The sequence below is a fragment of the Lepidochelys kempii genome, chromosome 2 (assembly GCF_965140285.1).
Source record: "Lepidochelys kempii isolate rLepKem1 chromosome 2, rLepKem1.hap1, whole genome shotgun sequence".
Taxonomy (NCBI): Eukaryota; Metazoa; Chordata; order Testudines; family Cheloniidae; genus Lepidochelys; species Lepidochelys kempii.
In genome coordinates, this window is record NC_136381.1 from 113,253,347 (window position 1) to 113,276,162 (window position 22,816).

Genomic DNA, 22,816 nt, shown 5'->3' on the forward strand with positions numbered 1-22,816 from the left:
TTATCACTACAAAAGGTAAGGAGAGTGATCACTTTACATAAGCTATTACCAGCAGGAGAGTGGGGTGGGGGGGGAGAGAAAACCTTTTGTAGTGATAAACACCCATTTTTTCATGATTTGTGTGTATAAAAACAAACACCTTCTGTATTTTCCACAGTATGCATCCGATGAAGTGAGCTGTAGCTCACGAAAGCTTATGCTCAAATAAATTGGTTAGTCTCTAAGGTGCCACAAGTACTCCTTTTCTTTTTGCGAATATAGACTAACACGGCTGTTACTCTGAAACCTAAGAAGAGAGACAAATTCTCACCTCTGTGCATTACTATATGTCAGCCTATGTCTGATTCTTATTCATCTTCTGATTTTCCATTTTAAACCCTTCTTTAAAAAATTGATTCTCTTTCTGGCAACAATTTATTATACAATATATCCATCCATCCATCCGCCCACCTACCCACCCACATAAGTTAGCAATCCTCTACTCCACAGACCTAGACTGACCCAATGGAGTGATTTCTTTGTCTAGGTTACTTATATTTACAGGTCACATTTTTCATGGGATTATAATTCACATTCACAACATTTTATTCATTTGGCATTTTTACCATGATTCTAAGATAGCCAAATAGTGGGAAGCCACTATAATAATTAAAAGAACCTATGAGACTTGAGTCACTGAACTATGTGCTCGCAATACTATGACAAGTAGCAGAAGTAAAATATGGGTCAGATATGCAGCAGGTCACTGATACAGTAGCACTCAATCGATATACTACCACTCCAGCCTGAGGGATTCCTGCTTCTTTTATCCCATTGTTGGAAATGCTGGTTGAGAGTTGGATCCCCAACTGAAATAAAACTCCTTCACCATCAATACTTAGTGAAGACATCTAACAGCTTTCCCTTGTAGAGGCTAACTACTGTTCCTTTCAAATGGCACTGTAATATTTATACTTTGTTGCTCTGGATCTCAAGGGCCAAATTCATCTCTAGTGTAACTCCAAGAAAGTCAATGGAGTTACACTGGGGATATATGTTTCCTACAGCAGAAGAGCCTAAACTCTGTAATGCTAAGGACTGAAGCTTGCTTGCATTCCAAGGGACCCAGCTATCTATTATGAATAAATACACACAGCTGTGAGAATATTAGAAATTGCTCACTGTACGAGCTCACCAAAAGTAAAACCCTGCTGTTGATAAGCTTTGTCCTCATCCTTTAGGTAAAGAGAAAAGGTGGCCAATGGGCCAGATATCCAGCCCTACATCTGGCATTTGGGGCGCACTCTGGACACCTATGCTTTGGAATCATAGTGTTCTTCTGTTCCTGTTACATACGGATGCCCCCATGACTCCATTTTTCTTTAGAATGATCTTGTTATTTTTCTCCACCTCTATAAAAGGACAGAAAAAAAACACTAAGAGCACAAATGGAGGCCAGTAGCGTACGAAGCATGGTCATTAGTTTCCACATGTCAGATGTGATCTAAAATAAAAATAAACCTGAGTATATTTCTGTCATTAAACAAAGACATTCTAAAAGGGCTAGTCTTCAAGAACCAGGCTGTTTTGAGGGTGGTTGTCCATTCATGTATCACTGTGATAGCAGCTGATGCTATAGAACAAATTGTTACACAAGAGGATCAGCTTTTTCAGACAGACACTCTTGTTTTGTCTCCCAAAAACTAGAGATTTCGTTATTACTAATTTTGTTGGTGAAACATTTCTTGACACAGCTGACTAATGATGCTCCCTAATCCTCAGAAAAAGAAGCGGATTAAGATATTAAGAGTGCATTTCACTGCAACTCTTCTCCATGCCTTGAAACACGTATTGTAAATCCTCTCTCTAATAGATTAATTGTATTACATTATTTTTTTGCAGGAATACATTATTGCAGAGTTATGCTGCAGTATTACTGTTTGGGGTGGCTTCATCATATAATCTTCACAGCAGCTGGTAGTGTAATTAGCATAAAAACCAAATGGCCTCATTAAACATTCCTTTCTTGTAAGACGGGATACATTTAAGGGCCCTTCTCACAAATGTCCCATTAAGGCAATGTGTAGTGCTGGCAAGGGGGTTAGTACAGTCTCAAAAAGCCTTTTGACTCCAGCTAGGCAAAGCCTGGTTCTTAAAGCCAGGGAATATATTATGTAGCAGATTTCAAGAAGGCTTAAAGATGCTGCTATAGAGTGGAACAAACATCGAATTTCTTCAGAAACTCCCCTTTGGCAATTCATTGATAAAAATAGACAAATGCTACAATCGTCCTCAGTGTGAAAATCATAGCTGTATCTTCTGTACACAATTTAGCAATTTTATGATTTTTAGTCCACTTGAAATGCCAAATTTAAAAATGATGCATAATATGTAACTCCAAAACCACAGAAAAGAGAGATGGAAAAGACCCAGTAGATCATCTTATGCCAAGCAGGATAATTTATTGCAGTACATTTTTGGATACTAATCTGTTTGCTTGGTTGAAAATGATCTTTTATTTTAAAGTCTCCAGGGAACTTGGGTCCAACAGGAGTAAACAGGTGAGAGATCCACAGTCTGTCCTTATTCACTCCCATAAAAACAATGGGTAAAATTTTCAAGAGTGGATTCTAAAAAAAACCCCAGTTTTTTAGTTATGGTCTAATTTTCAAAAGGTGCTCAGCACTTGCAACTGCCAGTGCCATCAGGTGAAATTGTGTAGGTGCTTAACATCTCTGACAATCAGTTCTGTCACCTAGCACTCAAAAATGGAGGCACCCAAAATTAAAGGCCACTTTTGAAAATCTGGGCCTTTCCATCCAATGCCTTTGCTTTCTACATTCCTGGAAAGACTGGGAGAGATCTTGGGTTTCTCTATCCACATTTTAGTTCTGCAAGAGTGACTCCAACACTCCACACAGTTCTGACTGCAGAATCAGGGGCTCTCTCGGCTGCATATCACCCGGCTTCAAATGTGTTAGCAGAATGTTTTATACAGATTCCTAAAATGATCAATCAAGAGTGAGGACAGACCCCTTAAACACTGCAATGCACACTTTTTTCATCACACACGTTAGCCTACACTGCAGAGAAAACTTCAGCCAAATAACTTCTTAAATGCCAATTAAGAATTACATTTAATTTGATTAGATCAGATTTAAGCAAAATAATTAAATGAGAAAGAGTACAGAGTAAGAACTCACAAAATAACAATGCTTGGCTTTTATGCCGAGGCCACGAGGTACTAGTTTGAAATTACAAGGAAGGAAGGGAAACTATATTATAATTAAAATATTAGTACAAGTGTCACATGTGTTTGAAATACATGGAGAAATGATGAAGAGAGACGTTGGCCAGTTGTTGTAAGATGAAATTTCAGGAAAAGAGATTGGAGCCATATAGTTGATTAAAACTAGGACTGTCATCTTTGTTAACTAAGGTGGTGATATCAGTGCAAATTTTATTGTCCAAACTGAATCTGCAAATGTAAAGAAGGAACTTTAGGAGTAAGCATCAACTTTCTCACAGACACTTAGAATTGTAGCCTTTACCAAAGACTACATTTATCATTTTACAAAGGGCACTGTGGGGTGAGGATCTGTCAGAACTGTGGCAATACTGTCTAGTTACTAGTTAAAGTCTGGAAGATACTGGAACGCAGAGTTCAAAAGATTAGCCAGTTGCAGAGGGGTCTGGTTAGAGCAAGGGTGTTTGGTAAAGTTTTTGGTCTGAGGGCCACATCAGGTTTCTGAAATTGTATGGAGGGCCAGTTAGGGGAGGCTGGGCCTCCCAAACAGCTAGGTGTGGCCTGGCCCCCGCCCCCAATCCGACCCCCCCCTGTTCCCTGTCCCCTGATTGCCCCTCCGGGACCCCTGCTCCATCCAACCACCCCTTCTCCCTGTCCCCAACCGCCCCCAGAACTCCTGCCCCTGACGTCCCCCTGCCGCCCCATCCAATCCCCCTCTCCTTCCTGACTGCCCCCCCTGGGACCCATGCCCCCATTCAACCCCCCCTGTTCTTCACCCTCTGAATGTCCCAACCCCTATCCACACCCCTGCCCCTTTACCACCACTCCGAACTCCCCTACCTTCTATCCCACCTCCCCTGCTCCCTGCCCCCTTACCACGCTGTCTGGAGTGCCAGTGGCTGGCAGCACTACAGCCATGCTGCCCAAAGCACCAGGACAGGCAGCCGCGCTGCCCGGCTGGAGCCAGCCACTCCACCACGCAGCACAGAGCACCGGGTCAGGCTGCAGCTTTGCAGCTGTGCTGCCCCGAAGCTCGCAACCCTGCCGCCCAGAGCATTGCGCCAGCGGTGCAATGAGCTGAGGCTGCTGGGAGTGGGGACAATGGGGAAGGGGCCGCGGGCTAGCCTCCCAGGCCAGGAGGGTCCCATGAGCCGGATGTGGCCCATGGGCCATAGTTTGCCCACCTCTGGGTTAGAGGTAACTAACTGTTGGGATAAAGTGAGCTTGATATAGCTTATAAACAATGGTCCCTCTCACTGGACTGACTTTATTAGCTTCCGAATTGATTCTTATTATCCAATTAAAGCCTTTAAATTTAAATTAATGTACATGTTGTTAAATTAAAAGACATATTGGCCAACTGGATTTATTCTCTGTGTGGTTACTAAAATGCTTTAGTAATTGGGTTTCAGAAGAGCTATGAGACTCTCACAGAAATTGTGCCACAGAGATCTACAGTGATGACTGATAGAACATGAAGGGCAGGCCATTTGTTTTGCAAAATCATGTCACAAGCCAAAAAAAAGATAGTCTCTCAGAGCAACACAGCCACTTATTCCAATACATTTGTTTCTGCCTGTCAGACCAGGCAGAAGTTGTAAAGCCAGGTAGTTGAGTGGTTTTAGGCACTCACCCTGCAAACCGTAACTTGTGCAATTATCTCATACTCATGTGAGAATTCCCTCTTAATTAAATGCTGCTTGTTGGTGAGTAAGGACCACTAACACAAGTAAGGGCCTGCAGGATCAGAGCGCACAGTTAAGTCTTGTCTACACTATAAACTTTCACTGTGCTGTAGACAGGGGAGCAGTCAAGTGTGTGATATCCAGAATCACTGCTGGCACCTCACAGTGTGAGATCCATAGTATTCTGTTTCTGGGTTTATCTTCATAAAAAGAGGTATGAAGTGAAAAATCTTATTTTGCCACAGCCACCCCAAAATCATTGTAGAGGCAGTGGGGAGAAGGTTCACAGATACACTCCACACTTTCCCAAAGTTAGTGTTTGGATCTGGGGTATTGGCTCAGCCCTCTCTCTGATACAAAAACATGTTTTTGCAATTTTCAATACCTTTTCGTAAAAAATGTCCAAGAGTAGGAATCTGAGAAAGGCATGGCGAAAGAGCCTCACTTGTCTCAGAAGAAGGGATACTGGTCATTCCAGTCCAGTTGAATGAATAATTTGTTATTATATCAGTTTAAATGGTCTTAACTGCTTTTTCCTGGTTATTATTTTAATTCTTCATTATTTGTAAAAACTTTTACAACATCTGAAAGTAACTGCATTCTCCACTGATGTTCTCTCTTGATTTTTACCAGTTACTCTGACCTTTTTCCCTCCATGTTTCTCATAGAACAGAAGTCAACGTGACTTTCATTTGGTTTACTTGCTTTTTCTGAGCTTCACTAATATCAGAGGTTGCGTACACACCTGTGGCAAGTTTTGGCACTTCAAAATTGTTCCATTGTTTTTTAAATGCATCACACAAAAATGGGATTTTTAAAAAAATGCTCAGCAACAAAGTGATATATCTTTTTAGAATTTGGAGTACATTTCCAACAAAGTTATAATATTTTTAAGTTGATCACTGTTTGTGCCTACATTACTTATTCATGACTCTGTACTGTTTTCAGCTCATTTGAACAAACAATTTAAAAACAGTCAGCCAATGCATGTTTATTACCTGCAGAAGTGTGTTTGAACTTTTCACTCTTCTTCTTCCTCCATTTCCATGGCTTGAAAATCCTTCCTATATTGGCAAACTTACTTCTTCGCCTGATTGGAGGAGTGTGGGTGCCTGGTACTAGAGAGTCTGAACGCATTGCAGCCAGTCTTTCCACTTCGTCAGCTATTTTTCCCCAAGAGGAGGAGGAGAAGAAGAAGAAAAAGAAGGAAGCGTTAACAACATTGTGTAGCACCGCACAGATGGTCAACATTTTCATGGTACGGATAGCAGTCAAATAATGTGACAAAGATTTTGTTTATTTAATCCTTTAAATGGAATCCAAGCCCGGTTACAAAGGTCAATATTAATCATATCAACAAATTAATCAGAGGAGATGCTTTGGTCTTGGGTAATCCGTCACCCAGCCAGCACTGGCAAAGGAGCTTGAGAGAGATTTTTCTCCAGGGAGATTTTAAAAGCATTGATTATTTTTGGTGGTGTTTCCATTCGCCGTTCTGATGTTTATCAGGGACAGAGAGGAGCAAAAGAACAACAACTTACTGTTTCAGGAGAAATATTGCCACTCTTTACCACAATGTATGTGAAATATTATTTGATAAATAGTGAGGACTAAAAATTCCTTGGGGGCCATTACTGTCTCAGTTAACATCTCATTCTTTTCCCCTTCCAGTCCATTCTCTCAACCAAGGAACTCTGGAAATCCAGTAGAGTTCAAACTTATCAACACCTGGCATCATAGCGATTATGAGTATGTTCTGAAACTTCTTTCCTTTAACACAGGAGGTTTTGCAGTGAATTTCCTAGCATGGTCACAATTTGCACTGAGTTTGTTGTGCTAAAATATTTCTAATGAAGATTTTCAGAAGTTGAATAGTTGCAACAAGTAATCTTCTGTTGGTCAAAATCTAAACTGCACCCACAACACATGCAAGTGAGTGCAAAAGAGTCAACTATGCGTGCAGCATTATACTATTTTTGGTGCAAGACGATTAATCATATTTGAAAATTTTGGGGAGATTTTTCATGCATAGTTATCTGTAGGGAACACCCCCCTCACTTTTACAGGCAAAACTTTATGCTGGTATTTTTGAAAATTAATACATTCGTGATCAAATTATCAGTATTGCACTAAAATTAGAGATGGATCTGAACCACATAGATCAGATCTAAACCTCCCCAAAGTTTAAGGGCATTTGATTCAGGCTCCTTTTAAAATAAAAATAAACCCAGCAGAATAAACTGCAATCAAATGTGCTTTTCCAGTATGAAAGGTGAAGTAACTGTTTCCCATCCTCCTGCCATTTTGCCCCTCTGCATCCTACTATGTTCCCCCAAATTCTATAGTGCCTCAGTGGAAAGAGCAGAGCTTGGTCTTTCCCTCCATTTATGCTCTATAAAATACAGCCAAAGACCTGGATTTATGTCTCCCCGTCTAACTATAATTTCCATTAGCAGTTTCAAAAAAGACAAAAACAGTAGCATTATTCAATATCAAACTAAGAGCCAACCCAGGTTCTACAATCTGGCTGAGCTCTGCTCAGCACAGGGTGGGCGGAGGAGAAGATGGCTTCACAATTCCTTTATTCCCATGATTCTGGGATCTGCAGTCAAGTGCCTCAACAGCCGTTTAGAGCAACTCAGCCCAATCTGTCTTTACTTCATCCAAATGGCTCCCAATCCGAATCCTGTTTGTTCAGCCAGTGACAGCCTCCTCCCACCCACTCTGTTTCACATCAGATCTAAATTTTCCCTCATCCCCATAGCACTAACACTCGACCCTCCCCACTTTTCCCCTGGCTCTGCGTCCCAATCTATTTCTGACATTGCTGACCCTCCTTCCCCCTCTTTACCCCCCAGTCCAGCTCTTGTCCCCTTCTTCATACAAGTAAGGCTGTTTTCTCCTCCATGCTGCTGGGGTATCAGTGGGGAATGGGGGACAAGGAGTAATTGAGAGGACAGGAGACACAGGCTCCCTGCTGTCAGTTCCTGTGCATGGTGCCACCAGAATCCCCTGCACCTGGGAGCAGTAATTGTAGGGAAAGTCCAGCTCCGCCCCTGCAGCCCTGGGCTGAAGCACGCTCAGTTGCTCCATGGGGATGGTACACATGCAGTCGAAGTCAGCAGGTAGGAGCTGTGAGGGGATGCAGCATGCTCAGTGCTGACAGAATCTCTGTAGATTTTAGCTGTCAAATTCTAATAATAAGGTAACAATTCTAATAGTGTTTTCTTCTAAAATCTTCTTCCTAGAAATGCCTGAATGGCTTTTGTTCAAACTTTCCAAAGGGTGCGATAGTGGGGAGGGAGGGAAGAAAAAGGGAAGATTCAGCCTGAGGCGAACAGCCATCATGGGACATTTCAGCCCAAATGGTTAAAATTTGGCAAAGTTATAGGCAATTGGAAACAGAGTCTTCCAATAAAGCAACCTTAAGTACAGGTGGTGCTACCTATATATTCAGATATGCCTTTATACACAGACTGCCCACCTAGACATTTTGAAGGATATCGTAGGTGGGGAGCTCTTCTTTTTGAAATATAAAGAACAAGTTTCCTTTTAGCTACAAAGGCAGCTTGTTTTTCTACTCTGATTAAATGAATCAGTCTTTTGGGGGGAGGGGAAAGGGGAGGGGCACAGGCATTTAAATTACAGGGGAAAAAAATAGCTCACAAACTTGAACTAGCTTTCCAAGACTCCCAAAATAGTTTGAAAGTTTCAGACTCCAAACTCAATGACATTTTCTAATCTCCAGCTCCCAGTCTGCATTTCTACATTTTTTCTTTTTCTACTGAAGCACACAAGTTTAATCAATTTATTCTGACAAAAAAGTCACTGATTCTTTAAAAAAAAAAATCTCGAGTATAAAATGTGGCACATCTGGTAAAATATGTTCCTCATTACACCACTGAGCTATTATAACAAAAGCCCAAGTGGGGGAAAAAGTTGGAGTTAGGTGTATGTTTCACTGCACTTTGCTGAAGAAGCAGAAAAAACAGAAAAGCACGGGCTGGAGGAGCAGAGTAATCTACTTTGGAGGAGGTGGGGGCGCTTAGGAGAACATTTGCTTTGCCCTAAAGGCAGAGAAAAAAGGTAGCCTGGTTAAAGCATGTGGCTCTTCACAGGATGGCACACAGAGCTGACATGCTCAGTGTGATGTGGTGCCAGATACAAAGCCTGGGGATTGCTGAATCAAGGCTAGAAATTGCATGGTTGTGCAGAGCAAATCAGTGAGAGGAACAAAGAAGAAACCAGAAAACTCCTTATACCCTCTGACTTCACTGGAAGTTACTCTGTTTTGAAGAACAAAATGGTTTTCACTTTCCATTCAGGAAATCATGAATCAAAGCAAACCCTTTTTCCCTTTAATAAAATAAAAAAAAAGTGCCAGAGGCTAAGGCACATCTAACCAACCATGCTCTGACTCAATGTTTTCCACTGCTGTGGCTTTTAAGAGCTTCTGCTAAAGAGATGGGCAGGTCTCTGGGCACCACTGTGATACTTGACTGGAAATTGTATAGGGTATAAAAGCATTCTGCTGAACCAACTGGGAATGACACCATGAGGCTTCTTATTCAGCCTGACTTTCACAATGAAACACACAGCTATGTGAGAAACAAAACTGCAAATGAACTCAAAATCCCTCCAACCCACCTCCCCCCACTCTCCTGTGCTCCTCAAATGGGCCACAATTACTGCTACAAATCACTCTTGATTACTAAATTGCACAGAGCTGCAGTACTCCCTCTTTATAAGGCTGCTCTAATTTGGGGCATCACTAAGGCTAGGGCTAGTCCTGTTTGAATTGATATCCATTATAGATCTCCTCTCTTCATGATACACACCGTCTTTGTAAGTTACAGCTTTCCTCCCCTTAAGAGCACTTCCTCTTTTAGGGCCAATTCCTAAGGGTCTATACTCAAGCAAATCTCTCACTGAAGTCAAAGAGAAGTTACCCAAATAAAGATCGAGTCCATAAAGAGCTAGAAACTGTCACAGACAGTGTCAAAACCATTTCCATATTTTGACTTTCTTTCACTGAATTTCAATATCTTGTCTCATGCAGAACTATGTTCCAGGAGTCCTACTGTGCATCCCATTAGCCGGGAGCTCTTCTCCTTCATCCTTTCCAAATAAGCACAATGCAACTAATGCAAGTAACAGAATTTCTCCCTCTCTTTTTTTAAAAAAAGTCTACTTCACATTTCATGAAATATACTTCCAAATGTACTACTAACTCAAACATCATGATCACTGTAGAGGAATGACTGAATTAGAACCATATACACTACAGTCTTCATAAAGGAGTTAGAGTAAAGATAAGAGAGTAAAAGCCATACTTCACTCCCATTTTCTGTCATCTCTTTTGCTTCAATTAGCCATGTTCCCTCTGCCTTTTTGGCTTCTCATGATTATTGACTAGCTGTGGGCTTTGACACCCACTAATGACAGCAGGCTTTGTAGGCGGTTTTCACACTCTTCCTGTTCCCAAAGAAGGTGGTGCTTTCAAGACTGCAAACTAACCCAGACCTACATATTTATTGCCTTTGGGAGAGAAAAGCAGGTCAGTACTTACCAATTTGCTATACTGATACTGCTAAACTGCTGTGTGTTTTGGGGCCTTTCATCACAGTATTGCAATTTTGTCCTTTGACTGGCACAACAAATACAAGATGATGTTTATAATCGTCACCATAATGACAAATACTCAGCACGTACAAATGGTGTTCACCTTATATCCCAGGAATGTCAAGCACACAATACTGTTGGTGAACGGGACACCACATGAACTGAAATACACATAAGCTTGACGCACAGGCTTTTCCTGAACAAATGGAAAGACACTGCAAGATTTCAAGACGACTTGAAAGTAGGGCAGGAGGATGACCCACTTCCCACTCATCATCTTCCTCCTCACCAATGCCTTGCAGGAGAAATGACAGGACTAAATAGAACGGTGTTTCACAGGTGTCTGGTGATAATAGTGTTGCCAATTCAGGATTTTAATCACAAATCTAGCAAAACTTGGTGTTCTTCATAAAGCCACAGATCAAGGGACTAGGTAAGAATCTGAGGGTCTATTAAAAAAGTTTCTAGTCCTCATGGTTATAGAGAAAAACTTGAAAACCTGACTATAATGCACCCCCAAAGACTCACAAACTAATCAAAAGAACCACAAATGTTCCATTTTGTCTCACAATTTTGAAGACAGACAATCTCAGGGTATTTTGGGTCATGACTCATGATTTCTCAGTACCTGGGGCTGGCAATATGATGTAGAGGCACCACAGATGGTACACGGCTGTGTAAGTAGAATAGTCAGGACAAAGAACTGTTTGCAAAACAGTATCTTATTACTGTAGGTGCAACAGTGAAGCCCAGGAGAAAACATGACTGAAAACCTCGTATTCCACACTTCTGAGTGTTCTGCCTCTTTCAATGCAAAGCCTTTCTGAGTATCTATTGTCCCTGCCCCCTCTGAAAATCAGCTGGATGCAGAGGTGGCCTACTTCCCAAGCTCTGAGAGTTGCAAAACATGGATCAATGACCCTCAAAGATGGTAAGGAGCCCCAGTTTTGGTTGGGAGATGTCTGGGTGGGCATCATACCAGTTGTTGAGATAAAGAATATCCCAGATTTCATTTTAAAAATTAATATGCTTGCATCTCTGCATTCAGGTACAGAGAACTAGATCATAGCTGAATGGCTGACAATCAGCTAACTGATCATGCACAACAACCCCTCTGCATCAAACAGCATCTTCCTCTCCAGTAACTCCACTAGTATTTTATCTAACCTCATTTATGCAATTTGCAATGCTGTTGTAAACATGTTGGTCCAGGATATGAGAGAGACAAGGTGGGTGAGACACTATCTTTTATTGGACCAAAAGAGACAAGCTTTTGAGCTCCACAGAGCTCTTCTTCACGTCCTGACTTTAACGACAGGACCTTAAATAGAGGAGAAGAGTAACAACAAAATAATCGAGTTGTCAATTTGTTTACAAGCTACATCTAACCTCACCTCATTCTTAGCTTCAGTCTCTAACCAATTTCAGCTGCAATTGCTTCTAGTTGTCAAGACTTCTTTTGCACTCTGAATCCAGAATGTTCCAGAACTTAAACCACACACACAGTCAGTTCTTAAAAGCCCCATACACCACAAAACTCAGTGGAGTTATTGTGAAAGTACACCCCTTTTCTGGCGGTCTTCAGAGCATCCAGCCAACATTATAATAACCAGTAACAACCACCATAACTGTTGAAACTTTTTTTTGTTCTCTTAATCTGAAATTAGATTTAAAATGATCTAATTCAGGTAATCTCATTTTTCCTTATTCTCCTATAGGAAAGCTGAGCCTTTCCTGCTTTCCTATTAACACCTGATATTTTTGTAGGGTTATCGTCCCTTAATTGCCTTTTTTTTCAGGCATTGAGTTCTACTGGTCCTCCCCCTTCTTCCCATTTGAACCTTCCTTAAAGCTTTTCAGTGTCTGTTTTACAATGAAAGGCCCAACGCTGCAAGCAGCATTCCAAGCGCCGTTTTATCGAGATGGGATTATTACCTCATTTGCTTTATAAGAAATCCTAGTAAAAACATGCTTTAGGATGGCATTTGCCATTTTTGCAATGGCATTGAATTGTCAGTTCATATCCAGTTTATGATCCCCTATGAGGTCTGCAGCTTCATTTCTCTGCATTCTAAATAGCACTAGCTCATTTCTCTGATGATGATTATTTCTCTCTAGGTATATTACTTTACATTTTATCTGCAAACAGAATCTCATCTCATTTACATTTACCCATCTCGATACACCTGTCAGATCACTCTGCAATTCTGATTTTTCCTATATGGTGTTTATAATCCCTTTCTAAGTTTGATATCATCTGCAGGTTTAATCAATGTGGCGTATATACATTTTTCTCTTGATTAAAGGTATATAATTGAAAAGTACAAAGTTTAAAAACTGAGCTGTGCAAGACCTCACTTCATACCTCCCCCACATTTTGAGGTTAAATTGTTAATAATTAATGGCTGATTGCAACAGGTCAGACAATTTCTTTAATCAACACTATGCTGCAGTGGTTTTTATTGATACAAAATCCTTCTAATCTCTAAGACTGTTTATTTTTATATATGTAGAATGGATACTTTACTAACCAAGCCTGTAAGGATACAAAATAAAGAATATTAGGTTTGACTAATCTGAGCTATGCTTTATCCACAATGTGACTTTCACTGCTCATCACGTTCTTCACTGCTGAAGTGTTTAACACATATAGATTTCCTTATTATTGGTCACAAAAACCTGCTATTGAAGTTAGACCAAGTATTTGATAATTTTCTAGGGGTAAATTTGTCTAAAGCATCTAAATGAGTTAGGAGCTTAAGCCTCCTTTTCAAAAGTCATTGCAACTTAGGCTCCTAAAATCGCTATGAATCTCCTTTACCTTTCCTTATCTTTTTTAAGGCCCATTCATAAAAGCCTCAGTAAGCCAACTGACATCAATAGGACTACTTTGGGGCTCGATGTCCTAAGCCACAAGAAGAGGAGGGGAGTAAAGATGATCACACATCCCCAGCCCAACCATGGTGTGCCAGCATCTGGGCTCCCAGATCTTAGATCCAGGTCCTAGAAGGGAGCTCAGGGGCCTTATGAAAGATGCCGTCCCCATGAAGCAAGTGGCAAGAGAGTGTAGGGAGTAGGTTGAGCCATTGAGACTGCCCCCACACATGCTGACCAATGGAGCTGGTTGGTCATGCAGGTGGAATTGAAGGGTATGTTGCACCCTGCAAAACGGTGCCACAAGTTACTAACACTGCTACGGCAACCAGGATGCTCCAGAAGGAATGGGGGATGTCTCTGAGGCATGATGCCTCCTGGTATTCCCCATGGAATGGTGCCTTCATGTGCAGTCCCTTACTCAACGCTCTGTTAATGACCCAATTTAGCCCTTTGCGGGTAAGCATTGCAGGATCAGACCCTTAGAAAGCACAGAAGCACTTTATTTCTATTACATGCAATCTACAGGTGGAACAGCATCAATGTGCAAACACACTACTACAGGTATATCCCCCAACCCTACTTATCACACTCAATGTCATGGCACTTCCCTCCCTACCCCCTTCATTTCCACTCCATATTCTTATCTATGTTCAGCACCATTCAACCAGATGCCCTCCAACACTTCAGTAGCTGCACATGTAAATACAACCCTACTTTCTGAGACTGAATGCAAGGGATCCACACAAACAATTCCTTTTGGTCTTTCTTGATATCTAAGCTTTTGGAAATACAATGTTCATCCTGCCAGCGTCCCTACAGGCATGGCAGCAAGTTCATAACACTATACAGACTCAGTCACTCTCTCTCAAAATAAATGTCAACAATTACTTTGCAACTGCCTGTGAGAATAAGGTTAAATCCCACAACATCGAAAACAGCCAAGTAAAATCGCACACACGTAGGGTTATGTCTAATCTAGGGCTCTGGTCTTAAATGAAATAGCCACTATAGAAGTCACAAGCAAAAGATTTTCATTGGATTTTGAGATCATGTCCCTGCATGATGGCAACTCCCATTGATGTAAATGATGACTGGATCTGTGTAACTGAGGGTGGAATCAAACCGCATAGCTATCATCTCGGGATAGTATCTCTTGATACTGTTAGCTTGTTAGACCAGATGGAGACAAGCCTCACTTTCATTTGAGTCATGCCCTGACTGATCAAAACTGGAGTTCAAGCTCATTAATCACAGTTAAAGTACCCTCTGATGCCCAAGGATGTGGAACAGATAAACACAGCTTCCTTTAGGCAAATCTTCAAATGCTTAGCAATGACTTCTTCGGCATGAAAAACAGAATTGGATTCCAAGATCATTCCATTCCTAAATTTCCTTCAATCGTGAATGAGGTAATTAATTTTTATCAAATATATTGTTTCTGTGAAAGGCCAGCTCCCAATTGCATTAAATCATCATCAGACAGGTGCTGGTATTGACTAAGTTCTCAGGGTCTGATTCTTCTCTGATAATGATGTAAATTGGGGAGTAATTCCATTGAATGACAATAATGCAAAGCTGGTGTGAGAAAAAAAGGTGACATCATCAGATAGTGGTGATGTTTTTGATCACAGACATGTTACCAATAATTGTATGCACCTGATTACAACTTCACCATTTATCAGAATGATCCAGAAGGGCCGGATTCTGACACCCCCCCCCCCCGGGATAGTACCTTGTTCTACAAATAGTTTAACTGAAAACAATGGAACTTCTTGGAGTGTGTGAAATCCGGCCTTTAATGAATGGACAACTAGCTCTGAATGCTGCCGATTTTGAGATGCGCTGCCAACCGTGCCCACATATCTATGCAGGGGACACCATCACAGGGCCCAATCACATCAGCCACGCTGTCAGAGGCTCGATCACCTGCACAGCCACCAAGGTGATATATGCCATCATGTGCCAGCAATGCCCCTCTGCCAGGTACATTGGTCAGACTGGACAGTCTCTACGTAAAGGAATAAATGGACACAAATCAGATGTCAAGAATTATAACATTCATAAACCAGTCGGAGAACTCTTCAATCTCTCTGGTCACGCAATCACAGACATGAAGGTCGCTATCTTACAACAGAAAAACTTCAAATCCAGACTCCAGCGAGAAACTGCTGAATTGGAATTCATTTGCAAATTGGATACTATTAATTTAGGCTTAAATAGAGACTGGGAGTGGCTAAGTCATTATGCAAGGTAGCCTATTTCCCCTTGTTTTTTCCTACCCCCCCCCCCCCCCCCCCCCGCAGATGTTCTGGTTTAACTTGGATTTAAACTTGGAGAGTGGTCAGTTTGGATGAGCTATTACCAGCAGGAGAGTGAGTTTGTGTGTGTATGGGGGTGGGGGGGATGTGAGAAAACCTGGATTTGTGCAGGAAATAGCCCAACTTGATTGTCATGCACATTGTGTAAAGAGTTGTCACTTTGGATGGGCTATCACCAGCAGGAGAGTGAATTTGTGTGGGGGGGTGGAGGGTGAGAAAACCTGGATTTGTGCTGGAAATGGCCCACCTGATGATCACTTTAGATAAGCTATTACCAGCAGGACAGTGGGGTGGGAGTAGGTATTGTTTCATATTCTCTGTGTATATATAAAGCCTGCTGCAGTTTCCATGATATGCATCCGAGGAAGTGAGCTGTAGCTCACGAAAGCTTATGCTCTAATAAATTGGTTAGTCTCTAAGGTGCCACAAGTACTCCTTTTCTTTTTGCGAATACAGACTAACACGGCTGTTACTCTGAAAATTTTGTGTGACTTCTTAGGAAACTCTTGGTCAACTAAAAGAAATATCTGACCCCCTTTTGCAGATCCTGTAAGTAAGATTATCCAATAATAGTTTTTATAAAAAGGGGCCTTCTAAATCACAAATCTTTAGATTATTCAGACACCACATGGGACTGTAATGTCAACCAAAAGCTGCAGTGTACAGACAATGCTACATCACCCGTTTAAAAAAAAAAAAAAAAAGGTAATTTTGACAATGAGAACAGATTCTGTAAATAGCCTTTTTAAATATAGCTGTGACACTGGGGTTTCCATCCAGTATGAAACTGGAGAAAAGCCTTTTGAAGAGTCTTTGGATTAAGTTTAGAGGCAAAAGCGACAAGGGTGGTGTCGTGGTGGGCGTCTGCTATAGACCACCAGACTAGGAGGATCAGGTAGACGAGGCTTTCTTCAGACATCTAACAGAAGTTTCCAGATCACAGGCCCTGGTTCTCATGGGGGACTTCAATTACCCTGACATCTGCTGGGAGAGCAATACAGCAGTGCACAGACAATCCAGGAAGTTTTTGGAAAGTGTTGGGGACAATTTCCTGATGCAAGTGCTGGAGGAATCAAATAGGGGCCATGCTCCTCTTGATCTGCTGCTCACAAACAGGGAAGAATTGGTAGGGGAAGTGGGTGGCAACCTGGGCAGCAGTGACCATGAGATGGTCAAGTGCAGGATCCTGACAAAAGGAAGAGAGGAGAGCAACAGAATACGGACCCTGGACTTCAGAAAAGCAGAATTTGACTCCCTCAGGGAACTGATGGGCAGGATCCCCTGGGAGGCTAATATGAAGGGGAAAGGAGTCAAGGATTGCTGGCTGTATTTTACTGAGGGCGCAAGAACAAACCATCCCAATGTGAGAAAGAATAGCAAATATGACAGGTAACCAGCTTGGCTTAACAGAGAAACCTTCGGTGAGCTTAAACACAAAAAGGAAGCTGACAAGAAGTGGAAACTTGAACAGATGACTAGGGAGGAGTATAAAAATATTGCTTGAGCATGCAGTGGTGTAATCAGGGAGGCCAAAGAACAATTGGAGTTGCAGCTAGCAAGGGATGTGAAGGGTAACAAGAAGGGTTTCTACAGGTATGTTAGCAACAAGATGGTCAGGGAAAGTGTGTAACCCTTACTGATGGGGGAGGCAGCCTAGTGACAGATGATGTGGAAAAAGCTGAAGTACTCAATGCTTTTTTTGCCTCGATCTTCACAGACAAGGTCAGCTGCCAGATTGCTGCACTGGGCAATACAGTATGTGGAGGAGGTGAGCAGCCCTCAGTGGTGAAAGAACAGGTTAAGGACTATTTAGAAAAGCTGGACATGCACAAGTCCATGCAATGCATCTGAGGGTGCTTAGGGAGTTGGCTGATGTGATTGCAGAGCCATTGGCATTATCTCTGAAAACTTGTGGTAATCGGGGGAGGTCCTGGATGATTGGAAAAAGGCAAATATAGTACCCATCTTTTAAAAAGGGAAGGAGGAGAATCCAGGGAACTACAAACCAGTCAGCTCCCATCAGTCCCTGGAAAAATCGTGGAGCAGGTCCTCAAGGAATCCTTTTTGAAGCACTTGGAGGAGAGGAAGGTGATCAGGAACAGTCAACATGGATTCACCAAGGGTGTGTCATGCCTGACCAACCTGATTGCCTTCTATGATGAGATAATGGTCTCTCAGGATGTGGGAAAAGCAGTGATGTGCTAAACCTTGACTTTAGCAAAGTTTTTGATACGGTCTCCCACAGTATTCTTGCCAGCAAGTTAAAGAAGTATGGGCTGGATAAATAGACTATAAGGTGGATAGAAAACTGGTTAGATCGTTGGGCTCAACAGGTAGTGATCAATGGCTCAATGTCTAGTTGGCAGCCGCTATCAAGCGGAGTATCCCAGAGGTTGGTCCTGGGGCCGGTTTTGTTCAACATCCTCATTAATGATCTGGATGATGGGACGGATTGTACCCTCAGCAGGTTTGCAGATGACACTGAGCTCAGGGGGAGAGATAGGTACACTGGAGGGTAGGGATAGGGTCCAGAGTGACTTAGACAAATTGGAGGATTGGGCCAAAAGAAATCTGATGAGGTTCAACAAGGACAAGTGCAGAGTCCTGCACTTAGGACAGAAGAATCCCATGCACTGCTAAAGGCTGAGGACTGACTGGCTAAGTGGCAGTTCTGCAGAAAAGGACCTGGGATTACAGTGGACAAGAAACTGGATAAAAGTCAACAGTGTGCCATTGTTGTCAAGAAGGCTAATGGCATATTGGGCTGCATTAGTAGGAGCATTGCCAGCAGATCAAGGGAAGTGATTATTCCCCCTCTATTCGGCACTGGTGAGGCCACACCTGGAGTATTGTGTCCAGTTTTGGACCGCCCACTACAGAATGGATGTGGATAAATTGGAGAGAGTCCAGTGGAGGGCAATGAAAATCATTAGGGGGCTAGGGTACATGACTTAGGAGGAGAGACTGAGGGAATGGAGCTTATTTAGTCTGCAGAAGAGAAAAGAGTGAAGAGGGATTTGATAGCAGCCTTCAACTACCTGAAGCGGGGTTCCAAAGAGAATGGAACTAGGCTGTTCTCGGTGGTGGCAGAAGACAGAACAAGGAGCAACGGTCTCAAGTAGCAGTGAGGGAGGTCTAGGTTGGATATTATGAAAAATTTTTACTAGGAACGAAATTTTACTAGGAACGAGATGAAGCACTGGAATGCATTACCTAGGGAGGTAATCTCCATCTTTAGAGGTTTTTAAGGCCCGGCTTGACAAAGCCCTGGCTGGGATGATTTAGTTGGGGTTGGTCCTGCTTTGAGCAGGGGGTTGGACTAGATGACCTCCTGAGGTCTCTTCCAACCCCAATCTTCTATGATCACCATAACAGCCAGGAGAAAAGGCAAAGTAACTAGTTTAAGAGCTAAACTGCCCAAACTATTCCCTTTTAATTTGTATTTTGCTTCTCTTGGGAAAAATAAACTACTGTTTCTGTCCTTTAAAGAAGTTGATAGGAAGCTGGCCAAGAGGAAAAAGAGTAATTAGACCAAATGGTACAAGCAAAAATCTGTTTTAGTGGACTCTAATTGAGAGGAGCCAGTTTGTATCTATCAATCTCAGTACAAGCAGTTAGAAGGAAAGGTGAAGTCTTTCAAGTTAAGATGCCTAAAGTCAGGCATTTAAGGTCTGGTCTAACTCCCATTACAGTAAATGGGGAGCCCTTCCCTTGATCACCACGGAAGCTGGATAATAAGTCACAGATTTTTACCCAGTACACCTAGCGATTAAGTTAGTTGGGCTGGGAGTCACGACTTGTGGGTAAATTTTGCCCTTTCTTTCACCCATGCAATCCAATTGACTTGTAAATGAGGGCAGAATCTAACCCCTCTATCCTCTTCCTGTGTCTGCTGCTGATCTGACAGATCTAAGCACCAGGCACGGAGTGAGTGTGAGGGCGTGAACTGCTCTCTCACCCATATATGTGGTCCTCTCCAGGTCAGGCTGAAGCATGCTGGAAAAACAAAAACAGGAAGCCTGCACTGCTGCAGCCTAGCCTGTGGAGAGAGGACTCTAGTGCCCAGCGCTGACATTTAGACACCTTTCCTCAGGATTAGAATTCACATCCAGAAATATAAATCAGTAGAGAAAGTACTTCAGCTTGGCCTTCTTAATCTAATGCATTCTTTTGTAACAACAACCATCCACAGCTGTTTGCGGAAGAAACTGATGGCCTGTTCTGAGCCATAATGGCAAATAAAGCATTCTGGCAGATTGGGCCTACCTATACAAAGCCACTTGTCCTTGAAATTGACAATAATTTCATTGTGTAATATTATGAGGGTCACAACAGTAGGTATTTGCAGTAGATTTTATTTCAATACTGCAGTTGGAAAAAATAAAGAAACACAATTAGACAATTCTTACAACACAACAAAGATATCTTCCTTTCACCCACTAGCTGCTGTGCATTTGGCACCATGCAGGAGGCCTGTGCAAAAGAATCTGCACATATACTAGAAATGGTGAATTATGGACTTTCCAAAGGTCTTACCATACAGGCTTCACAAAATTATTCTTTTACAAAGAAATACATAACTAAAGTTACCATCAGCAAAAACTCCTTCTGATCTATTTCTGCAGTAAGGGAAACTAGACACTGTGCATCTGGGGGTAACTTGGACAGGAGATATGCACTTGCTTTCATGCTGAATTCTATGACCAAAATATTTTTGCAATATTCTACAAATTTCGTAAACATTTTTCAGCATGGCCTTGAAATTTTGGCTAAGCAAAACTGCTGCATTCATAAAACCTCTTAACTAAACTGGAATTGGCAAAAAGGGATTATTACAAAAATCTCAAAGCAAAAAGGCAGGAGTAATATTTGTTTTATATTTGCAATAGAGAATAGCCTAAACTGCAATATTTGGATCCAGATTTCAAACTTCCCAAAATTTGCAAACTAGTGGATTCAGGTTGGCCCTCTGTAAAAAGGCAGGTGGGGGGCAGGGGAAATCAGTTTTAAAAAAACATCTCTGTATCCAGGTTCAGATGTTTGGTGTGGATGTGGTGGGCCCATTTCTATTACAAACATACACAAATGGAGACATGTAAAACTCTGCAACAGCAAAAAATAGTGAAGTTAATGAGCACTGATAGGAGGTGAAGAGCTGCAACCCTGGTTTGTCAACAGAATTTGAGTAAAAAGAAAAGGAGTACTTGTGGCACCTTAGAGACTAACCAATTTATTTGAGCATGAGCTTTCGTGAGCTACAGCTCACTTCATCGGATGCATGCCGTGGAAACTGTAGCAGACTTTATATATATATACAGAGAATATGAAAAAATATCTCCTCCCACCCCACTGTCCAGCTGGTAATAGCTTATCTAAAGTGATCACCAGGTGGGCCATTTCCAGCACAAATCCAGGTTTTCTCACCCTCCACCACCCCCACACAGATTCACTCTCCTGCTGGTGATAGCCCATCCAAAGTGACAACTCTTTACACAATGTGCATGATAATAAAGTTGGGCCATTTCCTGCACAAATCCAGGTTCCCTCACCCCCCTCCCAAAAACCAGACAGACAAACTCACTATCCTGCTGGTAATAGCTCATCCAAAGTGACCATTCTCCCTATAATGTGCATAATTAAGGTGGGCCATTTCCAGCACAAATCCAGGTTCTCTCACATCCCCCCCACCCCCATACACACACAAACTCACTCTCCTGCTGGTAAAACCCCTTCAAAACTGACCACTCTCCAAGTTTAAATCCAAGTTAAACCAGAACATCTGGGGGGGGGGGGGGGGAGGTAGGAAAAAAACAAGAGGAAATAGGCTACCTTGCATAATGACTTAGCCACTCCCAGTCTCTATTTAAGCCTAAATTAATAGTATCCAATTTGCAAATGAATTCCAATTCAGCAGTTTCTCGCTGGAGTCTGGATTTGAAGTTTTTTTGTTTTAAGATAGCGACCTTCATGTCTGTGATTGCGTGACCAGAGAGATTGAAGTGTTCTCCGACTGGTTTATGAATGTTATAATTCTTGACATCTGATTTGTGTCCATTTATTCTTTTATGTAGACACTGTCCAGTTTGACCAATGTACATGGCAGAGGGGCATTGCTGGCACATGATGGCATATATCACATTGGTGGATGTGCAGGTATACGAGCCTCTGATAGTGTGGCTGTTGTTATTAGGCCCTGTGATGGTGTCCCCTGAATAGATATGTGGGCACAATTGGCAACGGGCTTTGTTGCAAGGATAAGTTCCTGGGTTAGTGGTTCTGTTGTGTGGTATGTGGTTGTTGGTGAGTATTTGCTTCAGGTTGCGGGGCTGTCTGTAGGCAAGGACTGGCCTGTCTCCCAAGATTTGTGAGAGTGTTGGGTCATCCTTTAGGATAGGTTGTAGATCCTTAATAATGCGTTATATTGCGCTATATTGATGACATCTTCATCATCTGGACCCATGGAAAAGAAGCCCTTGAGGAATTCCACCATGATTTCAACAATTTCCATCCCACCACCAACCTCAGCCTGGTCCAGTCCACACAAGAGATCCACTTCCTGGACACTACAGTGCTAATAAACAATGGTCACATAAACACCACCCTATACCGGAAACCTACTGACCGCTATTCCTACCTGCATGCCTCCAGCTTTCACCCTGACCACACCACACGATCCATCGTCTACAGCCAAGCTCTGCGATACAACCGCATTTGCTCCAACCCCTCAGACAGAGACAAACACCTACAAGATCTCTATCAAGCTTTCTTACAACTACAATACCCACCTGCAGAAGTAAAGAAACAGATACGGACTTGCATTTCTTATAATTTCCTCCATATATGGACCCATTACCCACGGCAGACTGCGGGGAATAAAAAAAAAGGGGAGGGGTGACTTTTTTAGTGGCGGAATGCAGGATCAGATAAAGAGCTGAACTTGCCACTCTGGCAACCCACGCCAAGTATGGGAAAGGGAGAAGAGAAAGTTAGGAATTACAGGGTGTCCATTCTTTCTTTAACAGTTAGGGACATACATGTTATGATTTTATGTTGTGATGTGTACACATTGCACGAGTAAGAGAAAGCTG

The 22,816-nt window shown here is 42.2% G+C and overlaps 1 protein-coding gene across 8 annotated transcripts in view; it reads right to left on the bottom strand.

Annotated features, from left to right (window-relative positions):
- The window catches only part of PHACTR1 (phosphatase and actin regulator 1), a 459,703-nt gene that overhangs the window by 202,016 nt on the left and 234,871 nt on the right, over positions 1–22,816 (bottom strand). For all 8 annotated transcript variants that reach the window (XM_073332014.1, XM_073332016.1, XM_073332013.1 and 5 more), the window contains one exon: positions 5,910–6,074. In XM_073332014.1, the coding sequence (XP_073188115.1) occupies positions 5,910–6,074 (165 nt within the window). The remainder of the gene's footprint in view (positions 1–5,909; positions 6,075–22,816) is intronic.